General features: G+C 32.4%; 1 protein-coding gene across 4 annotated transcripts in view; it reads right to left on the bottom strand.

The window, feature by feature from the left end:
- Window positions 1-21,334, bottom strand: part of acss2 (acyl-CoA synthetase short chain family member 2) — a 58,932-nt gene that overhangs the window by 8,297 nt on the left and 29,301 nt on the right. For 2 of the 4 annotated variants that reach the window (NM_001328353.1, XM_087305552.1), the window contains exons 8-15: window positions 20,857-20,904; window positions 12,657-12,794; window positions 8,424-8,594; window positions 8,136-8,269; window positions 1,779-1,911; window positions 1,612-1,668; window positions 1,024-1,104; window positions 818-926 (exon numbers count right to left, since the gene is read on the bottom strand). In NM_001328353.1, the coding sequence (NP_001315282.1) occupies window positions 818-926; window positions 1,024-1,104; window positions 1,612-1,668; window positions 1,779-1,911; window positions 8,136-8,269; window positions 8,424-8,594; window positions 12,657-12,794; window positions 20,857-20,904 (871 nt within the window). The remainder of the gene's footprint in view (window positions 1-817; window positions 927-1,023; window positions 1,105-1,611; window positions 1,669-1,778; window positions 1,912-8,135; window positions 8,270-8,423; window positions 8,595-12,656; window positions 12,795-20,856; window positions 20,905-21,334) is intronic. The other 2 variants (XM_087305553.1, XM_087305551.1) reach the window with 1 other exon arrangement.

The raw sequence follows: 21,334 nt of genomic DNA, 5'->3' as shown, positions 1-21,334 counted from the left end.
AACTCTCTGGTTAAGAAATGTAGCAATATATTTGCATTTATTTGTTCAATCAATTAGGCGTTCTGCATTGTTATGCCCATTATTATTAAAAATACAGTGCAATAAATTATTATTTATATGCATATTATCCACGTAGTTATTCATTCATTCATTCATTCATTTTCTTGTCGGCTTAGTCCCTTTATTAATCTGGGGTCGCCACAGCGGAATGAACTGCCAACTTATCCTGCAAGTTTTTACGCAGCGGATGCCCTTCCAGCCGCAACCCATCTCTGGGAAACATCCACACATTTACACACACATTCATACACTACGGACTACTTAGCCCACCCAATTCACCTGTACCGCATGTCTTTGGACTGTTGGGAAAACCGGAGCACCCGGAGGAAACCCACGGAAACGCAGGGAGAACATGCAAACTCCACACAGAAACGCCAACTGAGCCGAGGATCGAACCAGCGACCTTCTTGCTGTAAGTCAAACGTGCTACCCACTGCGCCACCCATGTAGTTATTATTTGTGAAAATTTAATTGACTTATATTTGTATCCATAAGAAATATGTTTTTGCCCAGTTTGAAGCTCTAAGTATAACTGAGCTACTCTTTCTTTTGTATTTTTCATATTAATTTGATACGAGTTTATTTTAAGTACAAGACAGTACTGTAAAACTGACAAATGGTGCATCTGGCTGCCTAAAATATATACAAAATCTACATGCTCTTCTGAATTTTGCTGCATTAGCTTTATTACATTCTAAAACAACAGAATCACAAAATCCTGCAAAGACTAAGCAAAACAAAATGGAACTCAAATTACCGTCTCCAGTCACATAATATCCAGGAAATTTCTTGAAATAGGTGGTCTCAAATCTCAGATGGTTCCCATATACTGTTCTCATCACACCTGGCCATGGCTGTTTAAACACCTGAGGAAGAGAAGAGTTTATTTTGTGGTAAATTAAAGATAAATTAAGATTAAAAATAAAATCATATAATTTGCCTAAAAATATATGAAAAGTATACCAGATAGCCTTCACTTGGTCCTTCAAGTTCCTCTCCTGACTCATTCAGAATAGCAGGTACAACCCCAAAAAAGGGAAATGTCTGCAAAATTAAAATATTAACCACCATACAGAAGTTAGTGGACACTAGAGGTGTGTTATATTTATTATGTAAAATAATACTTTTAATCCAATGAAAGCTGATATTATTTATTGCATATTATTCAGTCACCATGCAAAACAAACATTTTAAGTATCCAAAAGCATTCACTGAGAGTTATATATATAAAAAAAAAAAAAAAAAAAAAATATATATATATATATATATATATATATATATATATATTATATATATATATATATATATATAAAAATTCAGTAAATTGTCCTGAATATCAGCACAGATCTCATCTATAAAAAATAAAAATGTGTAATTTAAATTATAATATAGTCTTATAGTATTTCACAATCATATTTTACTGTATATTTCATAAAATAATTCCAAGCATTGTAAGAATAACAAAAAATTCAAAACAATTCCATCAACCAAGTATTTTACATACACTGCAAGCATTCACTACTCATTCCTAGTGTTCTAGTGTTCACTTACAGCAGAGCCGGGCTTCATTGGCGTAGCGGCTGGCAGTGGCGTCATCACGTGCCCACCCTGAAGAAGATATATACACAAGACCAGTGATTTTACAGGAGATAAGATGAGCAGCGTGACTATTCCTGCTCTGGTCTGACTGGATCTTTCTTTTATAATATAGACCGTACCGTCTCAGTCTGCCAGAATGTGTCCACCACCGGACATCTCTTCTCGCCCACCACATTGTAGTACCACTGCCAGGCTTCAGGGTTTATTGGTTCACCGACTGTACCCAAAATCTTCAGGGAAGTTCGCTTATATCTGATAAAACAAAATACACCAGTCAAAAGTTAGGATAGTATGGTATGGTATGCTTTTTAAATACACAGCCGAGACATGACTCCCTAACAACATATAGGCTATGGTTGACCCAAGTTCAAACAAACCATTTCTTCTTGTGACAAGCAGCCACATGCCAAGAATTTAAGCTTACATTCATTTAGAAATGGACATAAACATGAGAGTGAAGCACACAAAAAAAAAAAGCAAGCAAGAAAAATTATTCTTTTAGCAACCTAAAACCCGAACAAACTCAGAATGACAGAGTTACTTTTTAACAAGAGTTTACAGGTGCGGGTGAAGAATAAAAGATAATCAGAGGTTTGTACTGATTGTAAAACTTTTGTTTTTAACACAAATATGTATGTTTTGGGTCATTTTCATGTAAATACTAATACTTCGAAGAATGTAAGAGTGTGTATGAGTTTGTATTAGGGCTGCATGATATTTGGAAAAATCTGATATTGCGATATTTTATTGTTCTGCAATAAATACTAAGATATGAATACTGTTTCACAAGATAGTTTAAATAGCTCTATTTGATGGTTTCCCGGGTAGCCAGTAACAGTATTCTGGTATAGAAAATAACAATGCTATAAAAACACATATTTACATATTTTGCTGTCACGTTTCTAGTCAAAAAAAAAATTCACAAAAATTGTTAATCAAATAAAACTATTGTTTTGTTTTTACTTTGTGAAGAATTACGTGAAAGTTAAAAGTTGAAATGATCTGCCCGTGGGTTAAGAACACTTTAATTACCAGCTGTTAGTCAGCGCCCGCTCTTTTTTTTTTCCTGGTCATTGCGTCCTTGCAGTGTGCAGAGTAATGGCAGATGATCAGATACGAGTATCTTTTAAAAGATGTCGTAAGCAGGTAATCAAAAAAAATCGGATACAGTCACAAAATCGGAATTGACCATAAAGATCTGCAGCGTAAATGCAGCCTAAACGTCTTTGAGAGCGGGTTTCTCAAGCCAGGTGGCACATTAGACCAGGGGCTCATCTCCCGTTTCCAATATATATATATATATATTAATATATATATATATATATATATATACATATATTAATATATATATATATATATATATATATATATATATATATATATATATATATATATTAATATATATATATATATATATATATATTAATATATATATATATATATATATATATATATATATATATATATATATATATATTAATATATATATATATATATATATATATTAATATATATATATATATATATATATATATATTAATATATATATATATATATATATATATATATATATATATATATATATATATTAATATATATATATATATATATATATATTAATATATATATATATATATATATAAATATATATATATATATATATATATATATATATATTAATATATATATATATATATATATATATATATATATTAATATATATATATATATATATATATATATATATATTAATATATATATATATATATATATATATATATATTAATATATATATATATATATATATATTAATATATATATATATATATATATATATATATATATATATATATTAATATATATATATATATATATATTAATATATATATATATATATATATATATATATATTAATATATATATATATATATATATATATATATATATATATATATTAATATATATATATATATATATATATATATTAATATATATATATATATATATATATATATATATTAATATATATATATATATATATATATATATATATATATATATATATATATATATATATATATATATATATATATATATATATATATATATATATATATATATATATATATATATATATATATATATATATATATTAATATATATATATATATATATATATATATATATATATATATATATATTAATATATATATATATATATATATATATTAATATATATATATATATATTAATATATATATATATATATATATTAATATATATATATATATATATATTAATATATATATATATATATATATATATATATATATATATATATATATATATATATATATATATATATATATATATATATATATATATATATATATCAAGGTAAAAGTTATCATAGCTTGCGTAAAATAGACCCAGCTCCCAACCCAGATTAACAGCGATATTTTTTTTAATCACCCGATAAGAGTCTCACGTTAATGCAGCATGTTAACGCTGATAACGGACCACCACTGATATAAAGCATATTTTTTGTGAGAAGTTAATCTTATAAGACAGGTGAAGGACCTGTATTGCTTTACTTGTGAGAATGAGGTCAATCATAGCTTTCTGTCGTACACCATGCCTACCAAAAGGCAGCGGAGACACAAACCTAGAAAAAGGTGACACAATCCGAACCATACTGTAGTGAACCGTACCGCTTAGCAAAAACGAGGCATAAGTTAAATGAAGAAAAAAAAAAAATCCAAATACTTGAAGGAACAGTTCACTGTAAAATGAACCATTTACTCAGCCTGGCTCCAAACCTTTATGATTTTCTCTCTGTTGTTGAACACAAACAAAGATATTTTAAAGACAGCTGGAAACTGGTAACCTTTAACATCTATAGTAGGAAAAACAAATACTATTTAAGTCAATGGTTACCCGTAACGGTTACCCCTTTGAAAATATTATCTTTTGTGTTCAACAGAAGAAAGAAACTCAAGTAGGTTTGTGACAAGTGAAGGGTCAGTAAATGACAATTTGAATGTTTGGGTGAACTATCGCTTTAAATGACAGCATTTATCTAAATAAAATAAATATGTTGTGCCTATGCAAGGACCAAAAAAGTTCCACACTTCCTTATTATTTTAAAATGTTGGAAGTATGAAAACAAAGTAAATGTTTATATTGGTACTGTATAAGAGATGTGTACTGATGGTGCAGGTCAGAAACTGGCACACACTGGCATCAATTACACTCACTAGTCCACAGTGAATAGATTTATAAATGGTGCTCTGTTAGAAGACTTTTTAAGCCAACAGAGTGCATGAGAGAATACAGATGCAATTCAGTAACAGAGAAATTAAAAGTCAAATCTAATATGGTGGTTTTTTAGTGTTACCTGGAAATAAGAGAAAGTGTTTTCACATTTCCAAGCACAAATACACATTCATAATAGTATCAACTTTTTTTTCCTAAACAAACACTCTAATAAATAAACTATTTATACACAATGTGTCAAATAAAAAATATAGAATTATTTAAACCAGAAAAAGCAATTTTCTTAATAATTTTACATATTTCAGTTAGTGTTTTTACACTTTTAGATCCTGTAATTTTCCAACCAACTATTCCTGATTACTGCATAAACGTGTAGAAAACTTTGATGAATAAGGGTTGCAGACCATACATCATACTTTGGTGTCTGAATCCAATTAATTTGACAAAAGTGTTTTTATATGCATACAACCAGGGCTTGACATTAACTTTTTTTGATCACCGGCCACAGTTGCTTGTAGTTTTTCAACATTATTAGCCACTCGTCCTTGTCAACAGCCACAATTTTTATGTTGGGAAAATATATATTACTTGAATTAATTTGACTTTAAAACGTGACGTTAAAATTACTTGATTTAAATGATGTGTTATATCCACAAGCCTCCTCATTCTTTAAACTTTTTTCTGTGTTGTGAATGATTGCTTAATGAGCATTAGCAAGTGAGTTTCATAGTGTCACGTTACAATTAGTTTTATCTCACGTGACTTTTAGGGCTGAACACTAAGGATTTACCCAATTGTTCTCTGACTACACCAAACTAATTATTTCCTTACCACAATTTTTAAATATTGTGTCAAAACAAGCAAAAACTTTTTGTTTCAACAATGTTCTTAAAAAAAAGCAACAAATGACAATTAAACTTAATTTATATATATAAATAAATAAATAACACATTTTTCTTTGTTTACCCCAAAAAGATCTGATCCTGATCCGCCCTAAAAATTGTGTAGCAGTATGCGATTTAAAAGGGTAACTACTAGTATATAATAGCAACAAAAGACAGACTACTACAGGGCCGAAGTGGGACTCATTTTCAGCCCAGGAGTTTCAAGCCAGACCAGCCCACCTCAGTTCACAACTGTCTATATTAAAATAAGGTCATTTCCAATTCAGTTTCTAGTGACACTATCACGTCTTTTTCAAGAAAACAGCTGCTTTAGAAATTCAAATGTTCAAAAGCCCTAACAGTATTATATGTCTTAACAATAAAAATTACAAAAACAAAAAAAAAAAAAAAAACAAAAAAAATAATATTAATTTTTTAGGTGAGATTCGAACACGGGTCGGACGGCGTAGTAATGCAACGTGTTTACTACTGGTGCATTATAGCGCTAATGCAGCAAGAATAAAAAAAAGTATTGGACTGTGACCTGCAAGACACAGCATTACTTTCTGTTGATGGCTTAATCTTTTTCTCCCCTTTTTAGATTTCTGATCAAGTTATGTCAGATTTATTAATGTAGTTAATCATCTGATTTTCATTGAGCAGGTGTATTATTCATTAATATTAATTATTTGAATTCGCTGTTTGGGGTCGAATTATGATAGTTAACGTTACATCATTAACGTTAGTTAACCTGCAGGCTGCATTTTGCTCACGAGGCTGCGAGAAAATAAATAAGAAGAGCGGCGCTGCAGCAAATTAATGAATAAAAAAAGTGAAGCTATGGTCAAATAAATAAATAAATGAAAAAAGTGCGACTGCTGAGAGTGCAAGCAGCTAGGGACACCGGCCCTCACGGCCAAAAAAAACGGACCGGCCCAAAGGGAATTCTCCCGGTGCTCCCGATTAGCCAATCCGGGCCTGGACTCCTAATAGTTTGGTTTAAAACAAGCATGGCATGAACGTGACAATCAAAAATAATGGCTGATTGATGTTTAAAGGAACCTATTAAATGTAAAGTATGCATACTTTACATTAACTTTCCATATATGCACAGGCCCAATTGAGGTAACTTAAACAAAAGTTAACTAAATTCTTATAAGTATCTTGACTGACTCTTTTTTTTTTCCTCAATATTAAAAAATTATTAAACAAGCTCAGAGTCTGCTAGGGGACACTTTTAGCTAAACAGAAATCATTAAATAGGTATAGATAGCTAATGAATCAAAGAAACACTGACCTTCATCGTTTCTTTGCCTACTTTCATTCAAAATTTGGGTCGGGTGTAATAGTACACTCCTTTTTTTAGGACTACACCACTGATTTGAACGCATATTGACAAATTATCATACATTATAATTCTAATCTTTAGTGACTAGCCAGCACTGGTAATTTAAAAATGATTTCAACTAGCTAAAGTGGCTAGTGAGAGCGTCTGTCTAACCCACCACAGCTGAAATCTAGCCAAATTTGGCGGGTATTAATGTCAAGCTCTGCAAACAACACATATAAACTGCAAATAAAGCAACCACTTTGAGGTTTCAAATGAAAATAACATATCAGACAACAGGTGGATTAATGTTAAATCAGAGAATGTATGTAAAAAAATCATCTGTATTTTTATCGATTGTTATAATAAAATTACTTTATAATTTAAATTATTATAGTTTTATTGTTGACAATGAAGGACTATTTTTAAATTAATATGAGGATCACAGTGCATATCCCTAAAATATGGCTGATGAGATTTTTGATATATAGTTACAGTGAATGACATTTAGTAAGTGTTTTCCGTAAACGGATAGCAAAATATTTGATGGCCATGAATTAAATAAACAGGACCATTTAAAATGTCCAGAAAAAAATAAACTTGAGGCAGAATTAACTCTCATCCTTTTCATAATCAAAAACATATTTTCCTCTTCTAAAGGAGCTTTTTTTTTTATCTATATGCAGTTATTCTCTGATGTTATGGTTAAGTACATCTAGTGTACTTCATTTGGGATTTATGTATTTACATATTTATTATTCTTGTTTTGTTAATTGAGTTCATGAACAAGGGCTCAGGGGATGGGATTAACCTGTACAAAACTACAATACAATACTGTTTACCTCTATTAATATTGAACTTTAATCATATGAAAGATTAAAAAAAGATTAAAAATAATAATAATACTAAAGGAGTTTGTAAAAATATATAAGTGTGTATTTAAAGACAAGTTATGCTTTAAGTTCTTTAAAGACAGAGCCCAAACTCACTTGTGAACGGGATCACTGCCATACTTCATCAGGAGCCGGATGGCAGTGGGTGCCGTGTAGAACTTTGAGACATGATATTTATCAACAATCTCCCACATTCGGCTCACATCTGGGTACGTTGGAAGACCCTCAAACTAGAGACAGAATATTACAAGTTTGTATTCATATACAACAACAAGTGCCAATGTAAATGAGTCAATATACTTTTAATTACACAATAAAAGTGACATCACAGGGCATTATGCAAAAATCTGACACAAATAATGCTTATCAGGGTGTTCCCCTTACCAACACACTGGTCGCCCCATTGGCCAAGGGCCCATACGTGATGTATGAGTGGCCGGTGATCCAGCCGATGTCAGCGGTGCACCAGTAAACATCGTCAGAGTGATAATCAAACACCATCTTGAAGGTGGAGGCGGTGTAGAGCATGTATCCACTCACTGTGTGCAATACACCCTAGAGGAGTGACAGAGCATGAGGACCAAATAACAGATATAAATGAAAAGCAAACATTGCACAGTTCAAGGGGAATCTGTATTGGAATGATGATGTTTAACAGAGCACTGATTTTTTCAGTGTTTCCTATAATATTTTTTTTCTTCTGGAGAAAGTCTTATTTGTTTTATTCCTGCTAGAATAAAAGCAGTTTAGAGTTTTTAAAAACCATTTTAGGGCAAAATTATTAGACCTCTTAAGCAATATTTTTTTTTTTCTCGACTGTCTACAGAACAAATGATTGTTATACAGTTGAAGTCGGAATTATTAGCCCCCTTTTGATGTTTTTTTTTTTTTTTGTAATATTTTCTAAATTATGCTTAACAGAGCAAGGAAATTTTCACAGTATGTCTGATAATATTTTTCCTTCTGGAGAAAGTCTTACTTGTTTTATTTCGACTAGAATAAAAGCAGTTTTTAATTTTTTAAAAGCTATTTTAAGGACAAAATTATTAGCCTCTTTAAGCTATATATTTTTCCGATAGTCTACAGAACAAACCATCGTTATACAATAACTTGCCAAATTACCCTAACCTGCCTAGTTAATCCAATTAACCTAGTTAAGCCTTAAAACTTAAAAATATCTAGTTAAATATTATTTACTGTCATCATGGCAAAGATAAAATAAATCAGTTATTAGAAATGAGTTATTAAAACTATTATGTTTAGAAATGTGTTGAAAAAAATCCTCTGTCCTTTAAACAGAAATTAGGGAAAAAATAAACGGAGGCTAATAATTCAAGGGGGCTAATAATTCTGACTTCAACTGTACAATGATTTGCCTAATTAGCCCAACTTGCCTACTTAACCTATTTACATCTTTAATGATGAAATTACCCGAATCTGCTGCTTCAAACAAATCATCCACCCACACCTAAAATTTTCTCATAGTTAACATTTGAAGTGGATCCTCATCTTTTCTCAAAGTTGGCCCAATACTATAAAACACCCATACTTGCCTTGAGACAGTTGCTTTTAAACTAACACTTATATATAAAATAAAGTCCGGTTTTGCCCAGATTAGCCAACATTGTCTTGATAAAGTGAACATCCAAATAGTTCATTAATTAACATTATGTAAAATAAAATATTTTATTCCAAGGTCTGTCGAAAATCTTTATTCTGGAATAAAGAATTCCATAGCTGGAAGGTGTGCAATACAATAGTTTAATGCAAAGGTAGTTCCAGTCAGTTTTCTACAGCTCAAAATAAACATGCTTCCCTTAAACATTAGCAGTAACAATAGCAATTCCTTGTTTTATTTGTGAATTTTCGATAACAGACATGTGCGTCACCAAAGACCAAATGTGAATAAACCAACGTGAAAATATGTACAAAATATTTGCAAAGAGGTAGCTACATGATATACGAGTTATTAGTGTGGCCATATGGAATCTGCAGACGTTTTTTGCTATTTCTGCGAAGAATTTTGGTAAAAATCTGCGGATTTCTGCGAAATTATTTTGGGAGTATTATAACTAAAACCTTAATATGTGAAAAAAAAAAGAAATACCTTTTTAGCTTTTATTCAATCTTTAAAATGCAAATCAAATTAAATCCACTTTATTTGGTAAACAAAGCAATTCTCTTATAATATATCTACTAAAAGACTGCATAGTACATAAATCAGATAAACATTTTCATATTAGTCAATTGTATTACTGTAATTAATTTAAAAATTAATCAAATATAGTTTTACACACATTTACTCAAGTAAACAAACAGAATTAATGATGGGCTAAAAATCTGCGGATATCTGTGGAATTCTGCATGCGCAGATTCCATGTGGGCCAAGTTATTAGATATGCCCGTGTCATTTACTCACATGTACACAGTCTCTCTTGCATGAGCTATCTCTCAGCTTGTGTCTGCTGATTTAATACAGGGACTAGGAAGTCTAGCACATCAAAACTGACACAAATTCAGTCGAATATTCTACTGCAAAGAGCAAAACTAATTTTAAAGGCTCTATAACGTAGCAAATGTCCAAGGAATAAGGTATAATCAATGGCTTGCGGTTTGTAAGATTTTAAATGCACAATTCAGAGGCAAAGAACCACCAGATGCAGTTCACCATGAGGCCTGTTGGATTTTCTCTTTCTTAATTAAAATGGAGCAAAACACCAATAAGATTTATCAATGAATAATGAACTTCATTACGAATCTGATACCCAAATATTGATAAAATGCTTAAATATAAGAGGGGGAAAAAGACCGTAAAACCGATTATCGGTTAATCTCTACTTGACACAAGTGTGGTGTGTGGTGCATTTTTTGCAGTCATCCAAGCTTCTTAGTGATTATTTCCTTATCTGAAGTCGCATGGAAATTGGTGATGTACGCATGGTGGTGGCTTATACCGTGTGAGAGGAACCTACGGTTCACAGGCTCTCCATTATTTTATAAACATGCCAAAAAGTTCTAGAGCAGTAAGCTTGGAATCGTGTGGTTGAACGAACTTCATCTGAAGGTGACCAATCAGGAGGACAAACTTACTGAACAGTATGACGTGTTGTTACATGTTACATGACAGTTGTCAGAATTCAGTGTACAGCAAACTAGGCTCTATAATTCACACAGAGAGACTCTAAAAGCAATGTTATTCTCTGTGAAATGTCATGAAATTGCTTTAGAATTAGCTAGGTCAAAAGTAAATGACAAAAAAAAAAGAAGTTATTTTGGGGTGAACTAACCCTTCATGTTTTAAAGGGCCATGAAACCCCCTCGTTTCAGCAGGGTGTTTTCACACCTCTACTTTGGAAAAAGTCAGAAAAGTGGGTGTGTCCAGCTCGGTTTAGGGGGGAGTGTCGGAGGAACTAAAGTGGGAGGGTATGGGAGTGTCTATTTGGGCACGCGCGAGTTTCAGAGTCAAAATACACACATAGGATAATGTGATGGTGTTTAACCTACATGGACATCTGTAGTCGAATTATTTGGCAAATTATTAAATGTTGGACTTTAACTGCAGTTTGGCTCTTTGATTCAGGGAATTTATTCATGCCCCTCGCGACAAAAAAGATATTTGATTCGAGGATCTGCTCTAAGCGTGTATTTTTCATGCAATGTTTGACACCGCACGGCGAATGAGAGAAAAAAACCCTCAGCATCTCCCGGAAACTTAGATGCACACGGCAGGTAGCGCCAGAAAGCCGCATGTTATTCCGGTCACAAAATGCGATAAAAACCCTACACGAGGTTATAGTTTGGTTGTGGTGCTAACATGTTTACACTCGTGCAATAGTTAACTTAGTTCGATACGAACAAACTGAATAAACACAGAGCACTGGTCGCTCACTTACCAAATCTGTAGAGACAGGACAATCACCAGCAACTAGAGCCGCGTCTTTATTAAGAGAAGACTACAAGCGAATCCAGATCTCAGCGTTTGCAGATGAGAGCAGCTCTCAGGTAAACAATAATCCTCCTTAGACACGTAAGTTATTGTTGTCGAGCGTCGCGTACACTGTTAATCCACATGTGACTCCAGATGAGCTCTCACAGAGAGAAAATGAAAACAAAACGGCAGCAAACTATAAAAGCAACACTTCACGCTTGTTTGCCAACACAACGTGGCGTCTCTGTCGTGTAAACACGGTGACACTAATGAATATTAATGAAGTTGCACAATAGAGCGCGCTGATTGGTTTGAACCAAGCCTTACTCATGCATTAATGCATCACACTGTAAGACGTAATAAGACACACTCTGGCACAGACGCCCAGTCTGCACGCTGGAATACACGCTATTATGTCATGACCGTGACGCAGCTTCAAAAATTCGTTTCAAACCGGAAGTACGAATTTGCTTGAAATAACGCAAAAACAACCAATTTACACTTTTTAGTGAAATATAGGTGTCCTAATAGTGTTTTTAGCAGTGTGGGACACATATACGACTGTCAACAGCTCAAAAAATTTGTTTTGGTGTTTCGTGACCCTTTAAAACAATGAATGTTTCTATACAATACTCTTTCCTGTTCTTTGTTTTAAAGACATTAGAGCTGTTATTGCCTGGAGTAAGCACCTTAGGTTTTCCAGTAGAGCCGCTGGTGTAGAGGATGAAGAGCGGGTCTTCTGAATCACACCAGACAGGCTCACACTCCTCCGATGCTCCACCAATCAGAGAGTGCCAACACATATCGACCTCTGGATTCCACGGCACCTGCACCAATCACAGCACAGACAGCGTTCAGATTACATTAGCTTCAGTAAATGGCGTTTGCTCTTGCTGGTGTCACTTTGGAAAACAAAAGAAAAAAAACTAGAAGCTTGTGTTATCAATTCACCCTGAGAAGACAGTAAATGAAAATAATGCTGGTTTGAAAAACAAATAATAATAATGCTGCTTTCAAATCAAGGGAAGTTTGTAAATTGTAAAGTCTGCTCAAGCGTTTTATTGTTGTTGTTGTTTTTTAACCCTTGTGCACTGTACCTTTTTGTTATGTTTGAGATGAAAACATCCACTGAATTAAACTGCTGTAAAAACACATTAGATAAATGTTTTTTATCTACATAAACAAAGCGTAGTTTGGTAATCCATCATATGGTAATGCTTTCTGTTTTTTTTATTTTTTATATCATGACGCAACAATCTATATAAAGCAATTGCAGTTCCTCATTTACAAGCATTTTTTTTCAAAGCAAGCTTCAAAAACAGGAATCACACACATAACCTGGTACATTATATTTTAGTAGTTTATTCAGGTTTTAATTTGATTAAAAATGCCATATCTATCTATCTATCTATCTATCTATCTATCTATCTATCTATCTATCTATCTATCTATCTATCTATCTATCTATCTATCTATCTATCTATCTATCTATCTATCTATCTATCTATCTATCTATCTATCTATCTATCTATCTATCTATCTATAGAATTAATAAGTTTAAATTATTTTTATAAATCACCAATGCCAACTAAACTGTCACTTTGGCTTAGTGATGTAATGCTATAAAAAATTAAATATTTTCTCAGAGGATCAACCAAAACATTTTTCAAAACATGGGACCCTCTAATAATTTATTTTGAGACTAATGTACCCCTTCAACCATAAATTCCCAACCTTACCCCTGCCAACCCCCCACTCCCAAACCTTTATATATAAAAGTCGCATTGGAAATCAATGATGCTCACAGGGTCGTGGCTCGTACAGTGAAAAAGGAACTTACGGCTCACAAACTTCCCATCATTTTTTCAAAATAATTTTTTTGTTATGTTTAGTAGTTATTTTCTTATTAGTTCCAGTTTTTTGTATTGTGAGCACATCCCAATTGTTCATTATTGCTATTATGTTAAGTAAAAGTCTTTTAATTAAAACACAATGGCTCGTACAGCGTAAAACGAACTTACGGTTCACAAGCTTAGCTAACCATCATTTTTTTTCAGCATTATTTTTGTTATTTATATTAGTTATTTACTGATTAGTTTCATTTTTTTATATTTCATTACTTCAAATTCATTTTTACTTTAGTTTTCTAGCTTATTTTAGCTAATTTATAACTCAATTGACATTATTTTTAATAACTTAATTTTTCTCTTTATTTTTGCATATGCCATATCTTTTAGAATACATAGAATATGTAATTCAGTGCTGATGCATTAGAACATTCAGACAACATCGCATATAAAAACTATTTTTACTACTTTAAATCTTGATTTTTCTTTTTAAATATGTATTTTCCAAAAAGTAAATAAAAAATTGTTTTTAAATGTCCTAGTCAATACGTGGCACAAACATTTCTCTGTAAATTAGAGTTTTAATTTCCTTCATAATGGAAGGTCATTGTGGATCCAACATTAATTTCTCTCAAATACAAACATTTATTAATGACTTGAAAGCAGCAAGAGATGAAATGAAAAGAATTGTTTGCCAATAATGCATGTTATACATTATTTACAAGTTCATGTTGGCTTGTACTTTGATCGAACATATTCAATTCATTCAGTTCAGTCACCAAACTGAATGCAGCACAGAAGCCTGCCTGCTTTAGGCGTTTCAGAACTGAAAGAGAAAGCATCTAAAAAGATCAGGAGTGGTTAATAAAACAAAAAACACAAGACAAAGAGAGACATAAACACAACATTCAAGTCTAAAGATCTACTTTTCATGCAGTTTGGAGACTGAGGGAAAACTATATGAGAGCTTGGAGTTCATTTAAAGGGACAGCGCATATAAAAAATATTTAAATTTACTCCCTCAAGTGATTCCTAGAGTTTCTTTCTGTTGAAAACAAACAAAGATATTTTGAAGAAAACCGGTAACCATTGACTTCCACAGTACAAACACTACGGGAGTCAATGGTTACAAATTTATTACATTTTCCAAAATATCTTCTTTCGTGTTTAAAAGGAGGAAGAAACTCAAAGATTTAAAACAAGCAAATGGTGAGCAAATGATGACAGAATGTTCATTTTTAGTGAACTATCCCTTTAAGTGATGAAAGCATTAACACAGGGCTCATAGGAAAGAGTTAGTGTCTGACTACACAGAGAGAATGGTCAAATCAATTAGTCTGAACCTAAAAGGTTTCTACTAAACAGGAGAGAACTATTACAGTCTAGTCACTACTGTAATAAAACAGCTTCCCAGATACATTTGTGATGAAATCGTGCTCTACTGCAGTGTTTTCCAACCCTGTTTCTGAAGGCAAATCAACAGTACACATTTTTAACGTCTTCCTAAATAAACCCACTTGAATAAACTCATCAGAACATTAGTAAAAGACTCCAGAAATGAATGAGTCAGAAAAGGGAGACATCCAAAATATGTACTGTTGGTGTACCTCCTGGAACTGGGTTGGGGAAACACTGCTCCAGTGGAGCAATGAAGTTAATGCAAGGAAATCGTTTAGAAAATGGTCACAAGGAAACACTAGTCATTTAATAGAGAGGTTACTGTTGAGGGGGGAGAAAAAAAAAAAAAAAAAAAAAAAAAAAAAAAAAACGTTTTTAGTGCTAGATCATATATCAGAATTGGTAACTAGATTATATAGAAACACTTCATATTAACCATCAATAAACATTATGATGCTGAACAGATCAGTTGTTGATATTTTACATATTTGAATGTAGTGAAGTATTAGATAACTATTCAGCATTTTACAGTTATTGAAAGTTTTTTGGAAGTGTTACTAAAATCAGTCCTACAAAATGAAAGCCTGTTTCCCCCTTGGAGTAAAGCAATGCTAATAAAAACTGCAACTTTAAGAAATATTAAAACAATACTCATTTAAAAGTGTGTGATTACTAGCATTTTACCTCATAAAAAACACATTTATTAAAAAAAAAAAGATTAATAAATCAATCAGGTGAAAGAAAAAAAAGATTTTACTTATATTTCTATTTTGAAATAAATTGTTCTTTTGAACTTTGTATTCATTAATAAACAAAATGCATAATGTTTCATGATGCTGTTGTTTTTACATATTTTTTATTAAAAGTCTTGATTAGAAAAAAAATAATAATAATAAAATAATAATAAAAAAATAATAATAAAACATCTAACCCCAAACACTGAATTGTTGTCTGTAAAGTTGCAAAAAACCAATGTCACAGTTAAAAAGATATACAGTTGAAGTCAGAATTATTAGACCCTCTGTTTATTTTTTCCCCAATTTCTGTTAAACAGAGAGATTTTTTTCAACCCATTTCTAAACATAATAATTTTAATAACTCATTTCTAACCAATTTATTTTATCTTTGCCATGATGACAGTAAATAATATTTTATTATATTTTTTCCAAGACACTTCCATACAGCTTAACATTTTATGGCTTAACTAGGTTAATTAGGTTAACTAGGCATGTTGTGGTAATTAGGCAAGTTATTGTATAATGATGGTTTATTCTGTAGACTATCAAAAACAATTTAGCTTAAAGAGCCTAATAATTTTGTTCTTAAAATGGTGTTTATAAAATTAAAAACTGCTTTTATTTTAGTCAAAATAAAACAAATAAGACTCTTCAGAAGGAAAAATATTATCAGACATGCTGTGAAAATTTCCTTGCCCTGTTAAACATAACTTGGGAAATATTTAAAAAAGAAAGACAAATTTTAAGGGGGGCTAATAATTCTGACTTCAACTGTATACCAAGTCATGTGAAGTTGTGGAATTTTGACAATATTGTGAGTTATTGTCACAATTAGAAGTCATAATGTCCAATTGTGATACACAGTTACAATTGGGAGATAAAAACTTGTTAATTTTTGTTACTCAGTGGAGAAAGCAGGCTTCCATAATAAACTGACATCCCAGGCACTCTACAGTCAGAATTAACACTCATAAGACGGCACACTGGATTATTTTCATGAATAAAATCCTTAACTTTTCAACTTAAAGTCATAATGAAGGTCCATGTAGGATTTTTCATTTACGAATTGCTTTCAATAGCCAACATGTGAACAACTTGTAACGTAACTCAAAAAGATAAAAAATAAATAAATAAATAAATAAATAAAAGAGACCCTGGCCAACTTTCTAGATTGTGTCTAAAAGCCTTCAGTTTGATTTACATGTAAAGGACTTTGTGAAATCACATAAAAAATGCCATTTTGTACTTTATTCAAACTATATATGATCAGATCCTTTCTTAACTGCTGATTTCTCACCACTACCAAATTACATGCATCTATTTTATTATTATGAGAAAAGCGCACGTGTGCAAAACACGACTTCGCAGCCACTTTTAACAACAAGGCAAATTACATCATGTTGTCTCTAAATATTAAGTTTTATGTTTATTAAGAACAATTTGTCTAGAAAATGAAACTTAAAAACTCCTGCTATACTGTTTCCTAATCCTGATTCATACAATCTTAAATTATTCAGACTAATTGTTGTATTTTTGTGTCCGTTTGCTATAATAAGTTAAATCAACATTTACATGAAACTTATTTTCTGAATTTCTTGTAATTTCAGTGATAATATACATTCTGTCCCAATGATCTGATCAACGCTGTTACATCGGTTGTAAAACATATTTATTATTAACCATTATAATTAAAAGGAATTATAACCTTTAAAGTGGGTGGCGCGATTTCGCAATGGGTAGCGCTGTTCTTCGGGTGCTCCAGTTTCGCCCACAAGACCACCAAAGACACGCAAATTGTCAGTAGTGTATAAGTGTGAATGGGAGAGTATGGGTGTTTGTAGTGATTGGTTGCAGCTGGAAGGGCTTTCGCTGCATAAAACATATGCTAAATAAGTTGGCAGTTCATTCCGCTTTGGCAACCCCAGATAAATAAAGGGACTAAGCCGAAAAAAAATAAATGAAAGAATAATATTTAAAGCACTGTCAGAGAAAGCTTGGGACTTGCTAAAAATGTGTCACTTCCTCTAGCGCGAAAATCTGGAAGATATTGAGGCATGTCACAATTCTTCTTTCATACACACAAAATGTCAACTTTGAAAAGATGAACAATAATTTAAACAGCAGTTAGTAGCAGAATCAAATGCGTCCTATCAAACTGAAGCAATCTGCACCATTTTACATTAATAAAAGGTTCAGTTTAGAATAAAGTATTGATTTGCTGTATATCATTCTAGCTTAAAATGGAATGCATCACAATTCTGGAGGAGTTGTGTACACTATTGCAAGTTGCTTACTTTAGTTTCCATAATTGGCCACCAATGTTCTTTTACAGACCCTTTGAATACATCATCTGTGGTCTGCTGTTAATTACACCATTTCTAGCAAATCAGTTCATCATATTTTTAATACTAAAATTCCATGACTTTTCCATGATTTTTCCAAGACTTTCAAGTAAATCCCCCCCAAAAAAACAATGTTTCATGCAATGTCTACACATGCATGGTAAAAGAAAAACAATGCATGTTCAAATTTAATGCAGCATATCGTAAAACAGGCAGCATTTAGTTTCAATTTATATTTAAATCTATGTAAAATTGATTTGGATAATGCTTACACCGCACTAATAATGTGAGAGTATGTGATTGACCAAGAACAGAACAGAAGTCAAGACAACTAACCCAAGGTTTCCGCTGCATTCATTTTTCCATGGCGAGGCGCCACACCAAAATTCATCCCACCACGGCTACATCACAGCATCTTATTCAAAACAGTTGTTGTTTTTTTAAGAGCAGGTTATAAAATCGCACCAAAACGTATTAAAAGGTAAGTGAAATATAACAGCACAAACTTTTCTGTAACCGTTGTAGTGCTGTACGGTATTTGTTTTACTCTTTACAGTGACATGCTGGATGACTGACTGACATGTGCGTAATGCGTGAGGCCAGCAAATAAGATGTATGGCTTTCAGTTAGGATGAACAGTTTCAATGATTATACTTTATAGACGAATTATCATGTTTGTAAACATACAGGATGCACACGCAGCTAGGTGGTCGAAAAAAAAACATGAGCGCAAGCATTTACAGCCAGTGAATGACATCCGATGCGGTACAGAGTTTGTTGTTGTCTTAGAAATAAGATATATTGATTACATATTATATATGTTATTTACATAATGCTTTCAGCGAACTATAAGTGATAAGCGTAGTGATTCAGCAAAATTAACGTTAAAGTGAGCGGCGTTCATCTGACAGGTTCATTTGCGATAGCAGTCTCCCAATGAATATTGGATAAGATGAAATGACCAAGCATCCAGCCCCAAATATACAATCTCATTGAAGCTCCAAGTGATTTTACTAGAGAGAAGTTAAAGCCCTACAAGTCTTTGGATGCCAACATTTTTATTCTGTGTGGTCATGTGCATGAATAATGTTCCATGATTACCAGATTCAACAATATGTAGTGCTAAAAACTGAGGATCTGCCTAGTACTACACCTGTACGGCAAGGTATGTGAACGTACACAGAGGTAAAATTGGTTTTATATTCGCACATTCCTTAATAATATAATTTCATGAAAGTATTACTTTCTAACTCTAAATAGCGAAATCAAATTAGCAGCCAATGACTATCAAAGTACAACATGTTCAGTCAAATAAACAGTGGTAATGTTGTTTTCAAGTCACACTTGCAGGTTATTACAGAACGAAAATGAGTAATGTCTATGATTCAGCATAGCATGAACTTACCTGATATAACATAAGAACTGCAGAGTCCCGCATTTCTAATTAGGTCGTCACTTCATTCAGCTCAATTTTAGCCAAAGACGTCTGCAGTTGAATTTGGCATCCTTCCGCACTAAACAACATGTTTACTATTGCAGCTGGTAATTTTTTTTACCATATACGGGGACCCGTGTGACAGCATGTGTGATGTAGGTTGGTAATTCGTCTATAGATAAAGGTCTATGGTTCTTTGTACAACAAACTTTATCTTGCTGGAGTTTATAGCCGTTTCACTTTACTTCAGGAAGCATTAATGCCGTTCTGTAGGTCTATTAAAGACATTCATAAATACTCCAAGCAAATCTAATAAATGCTGGAGACATACTTGTTAACGAACTAAATTGTACTTCAGCAGCGGTTATTTAGGAGTGCACAAGAAAATCTGCGCTTGAGCTGATATGAGGGCGTGCATGAAGTTTTGTACACGAACAAGGAAAATCGGCACGCAAGCAAAGAGATTTGCATGCTCATATTACATAAATGCGATCCCGACTTGTGATACTGTGCTCACAACATTTGTCATTGAAATATTGCCATATCGTAGTTGGTAGATCTGTGTAAAAGGCCTGCCACCACAGATGGAAAAACTCCTATGGGAAACAATGTAACCTATATTCAAGAATGCAGATATTTGTTTTTCATGACTTTTTCAAACCTTTGTGGGTTTTTCTGCTTTGCCAAAACTTTTCAAGGTCTAGAAAATGCAATGTCAAAAATCCATGACCTTTCCAGGTTTTTCATGACCGTATGAACCCTGCTAGTAACTGCTCAGCTTGTGTTTAAAATAGTATTAACGGTTTTTAAAAATTCAATTGTTTACTTTTACAAAATGTGTTGGATGTTTGTCATGCACTGGGAAAGCTAGAAGTTGTTAATAAGCCAGAATGTGCCTTTAATTAATAGCTTAAATGCCAAGTCTGATGAGTGCGTAAATAGTGAATTGCATTTGCAAAAGCAAACACAGAGAGTGACACACATACACACACAACAGTGTAAAAAACAGAGTTGTGTGAAAAAGTGAGGGTTGTGCTAAAGTTTTCAAACCATCCCCAAGAGAACGAGAAAGAGAGCAGACAAACTGGTGTTAATCAGAAAAACAAAAACACAAAGGAGACATGAAATACCTGTGGAGGGGGACGGACCTTCCTTACTCTTTCTTTCTGTTTCTCCTGCTAAAGGGGGTTAATGGAGAGGTTACTCACACTGAAAGAGGAGAAGGACACAGAAATGGACTCACACTGAAGGGGGAATAAATGGCAAAGATCTCTTGGATTAAGGTCACATTGACAACATTAAAATTAAAATGGGTCAGCCTGCATTAATGAATGTCACACATAATACGTTGAAAGTTTCAAAGGTCTTCAGCACAACAGCTCAAGAGAAATCATGCCAGACCTTTATGGATTTACAACAGTAATGCAAAGCCTTTGTTAAATAACCAGAGATATCTTTAAAGTATGGGACGATGAAAGAGACTAAACACTGCAGAAGATGCACAGGACAAGTGTTAACATTAAAAGATTAGAATGAAAGGGATAATGCATTTCGTCTGAACTGCTCCACTGAACTCTCCACCGATTCAGGTGTTGTAGTATTGTGCGT

Source organism: Danio rerio, chromosome 23, assembly GCF_052040795.2.
Source record: "Danio rerio strain M-AB ecotype USA chromosome 23, GRCz13ab, whole genome shotgun sequence".
In the NCBI taxonomy this organism is placed as follows: domain Eukaryota; kingdom Metazoa; phylum Chordata; class Actinopteri; order Cypriniformes; family Danionidae; genus Danio; species Danio rerio.
Note: the sequence above shows the minus strand (reverse complement) of the source record. Positions and strands in the feature narration are given on the sequence as shown.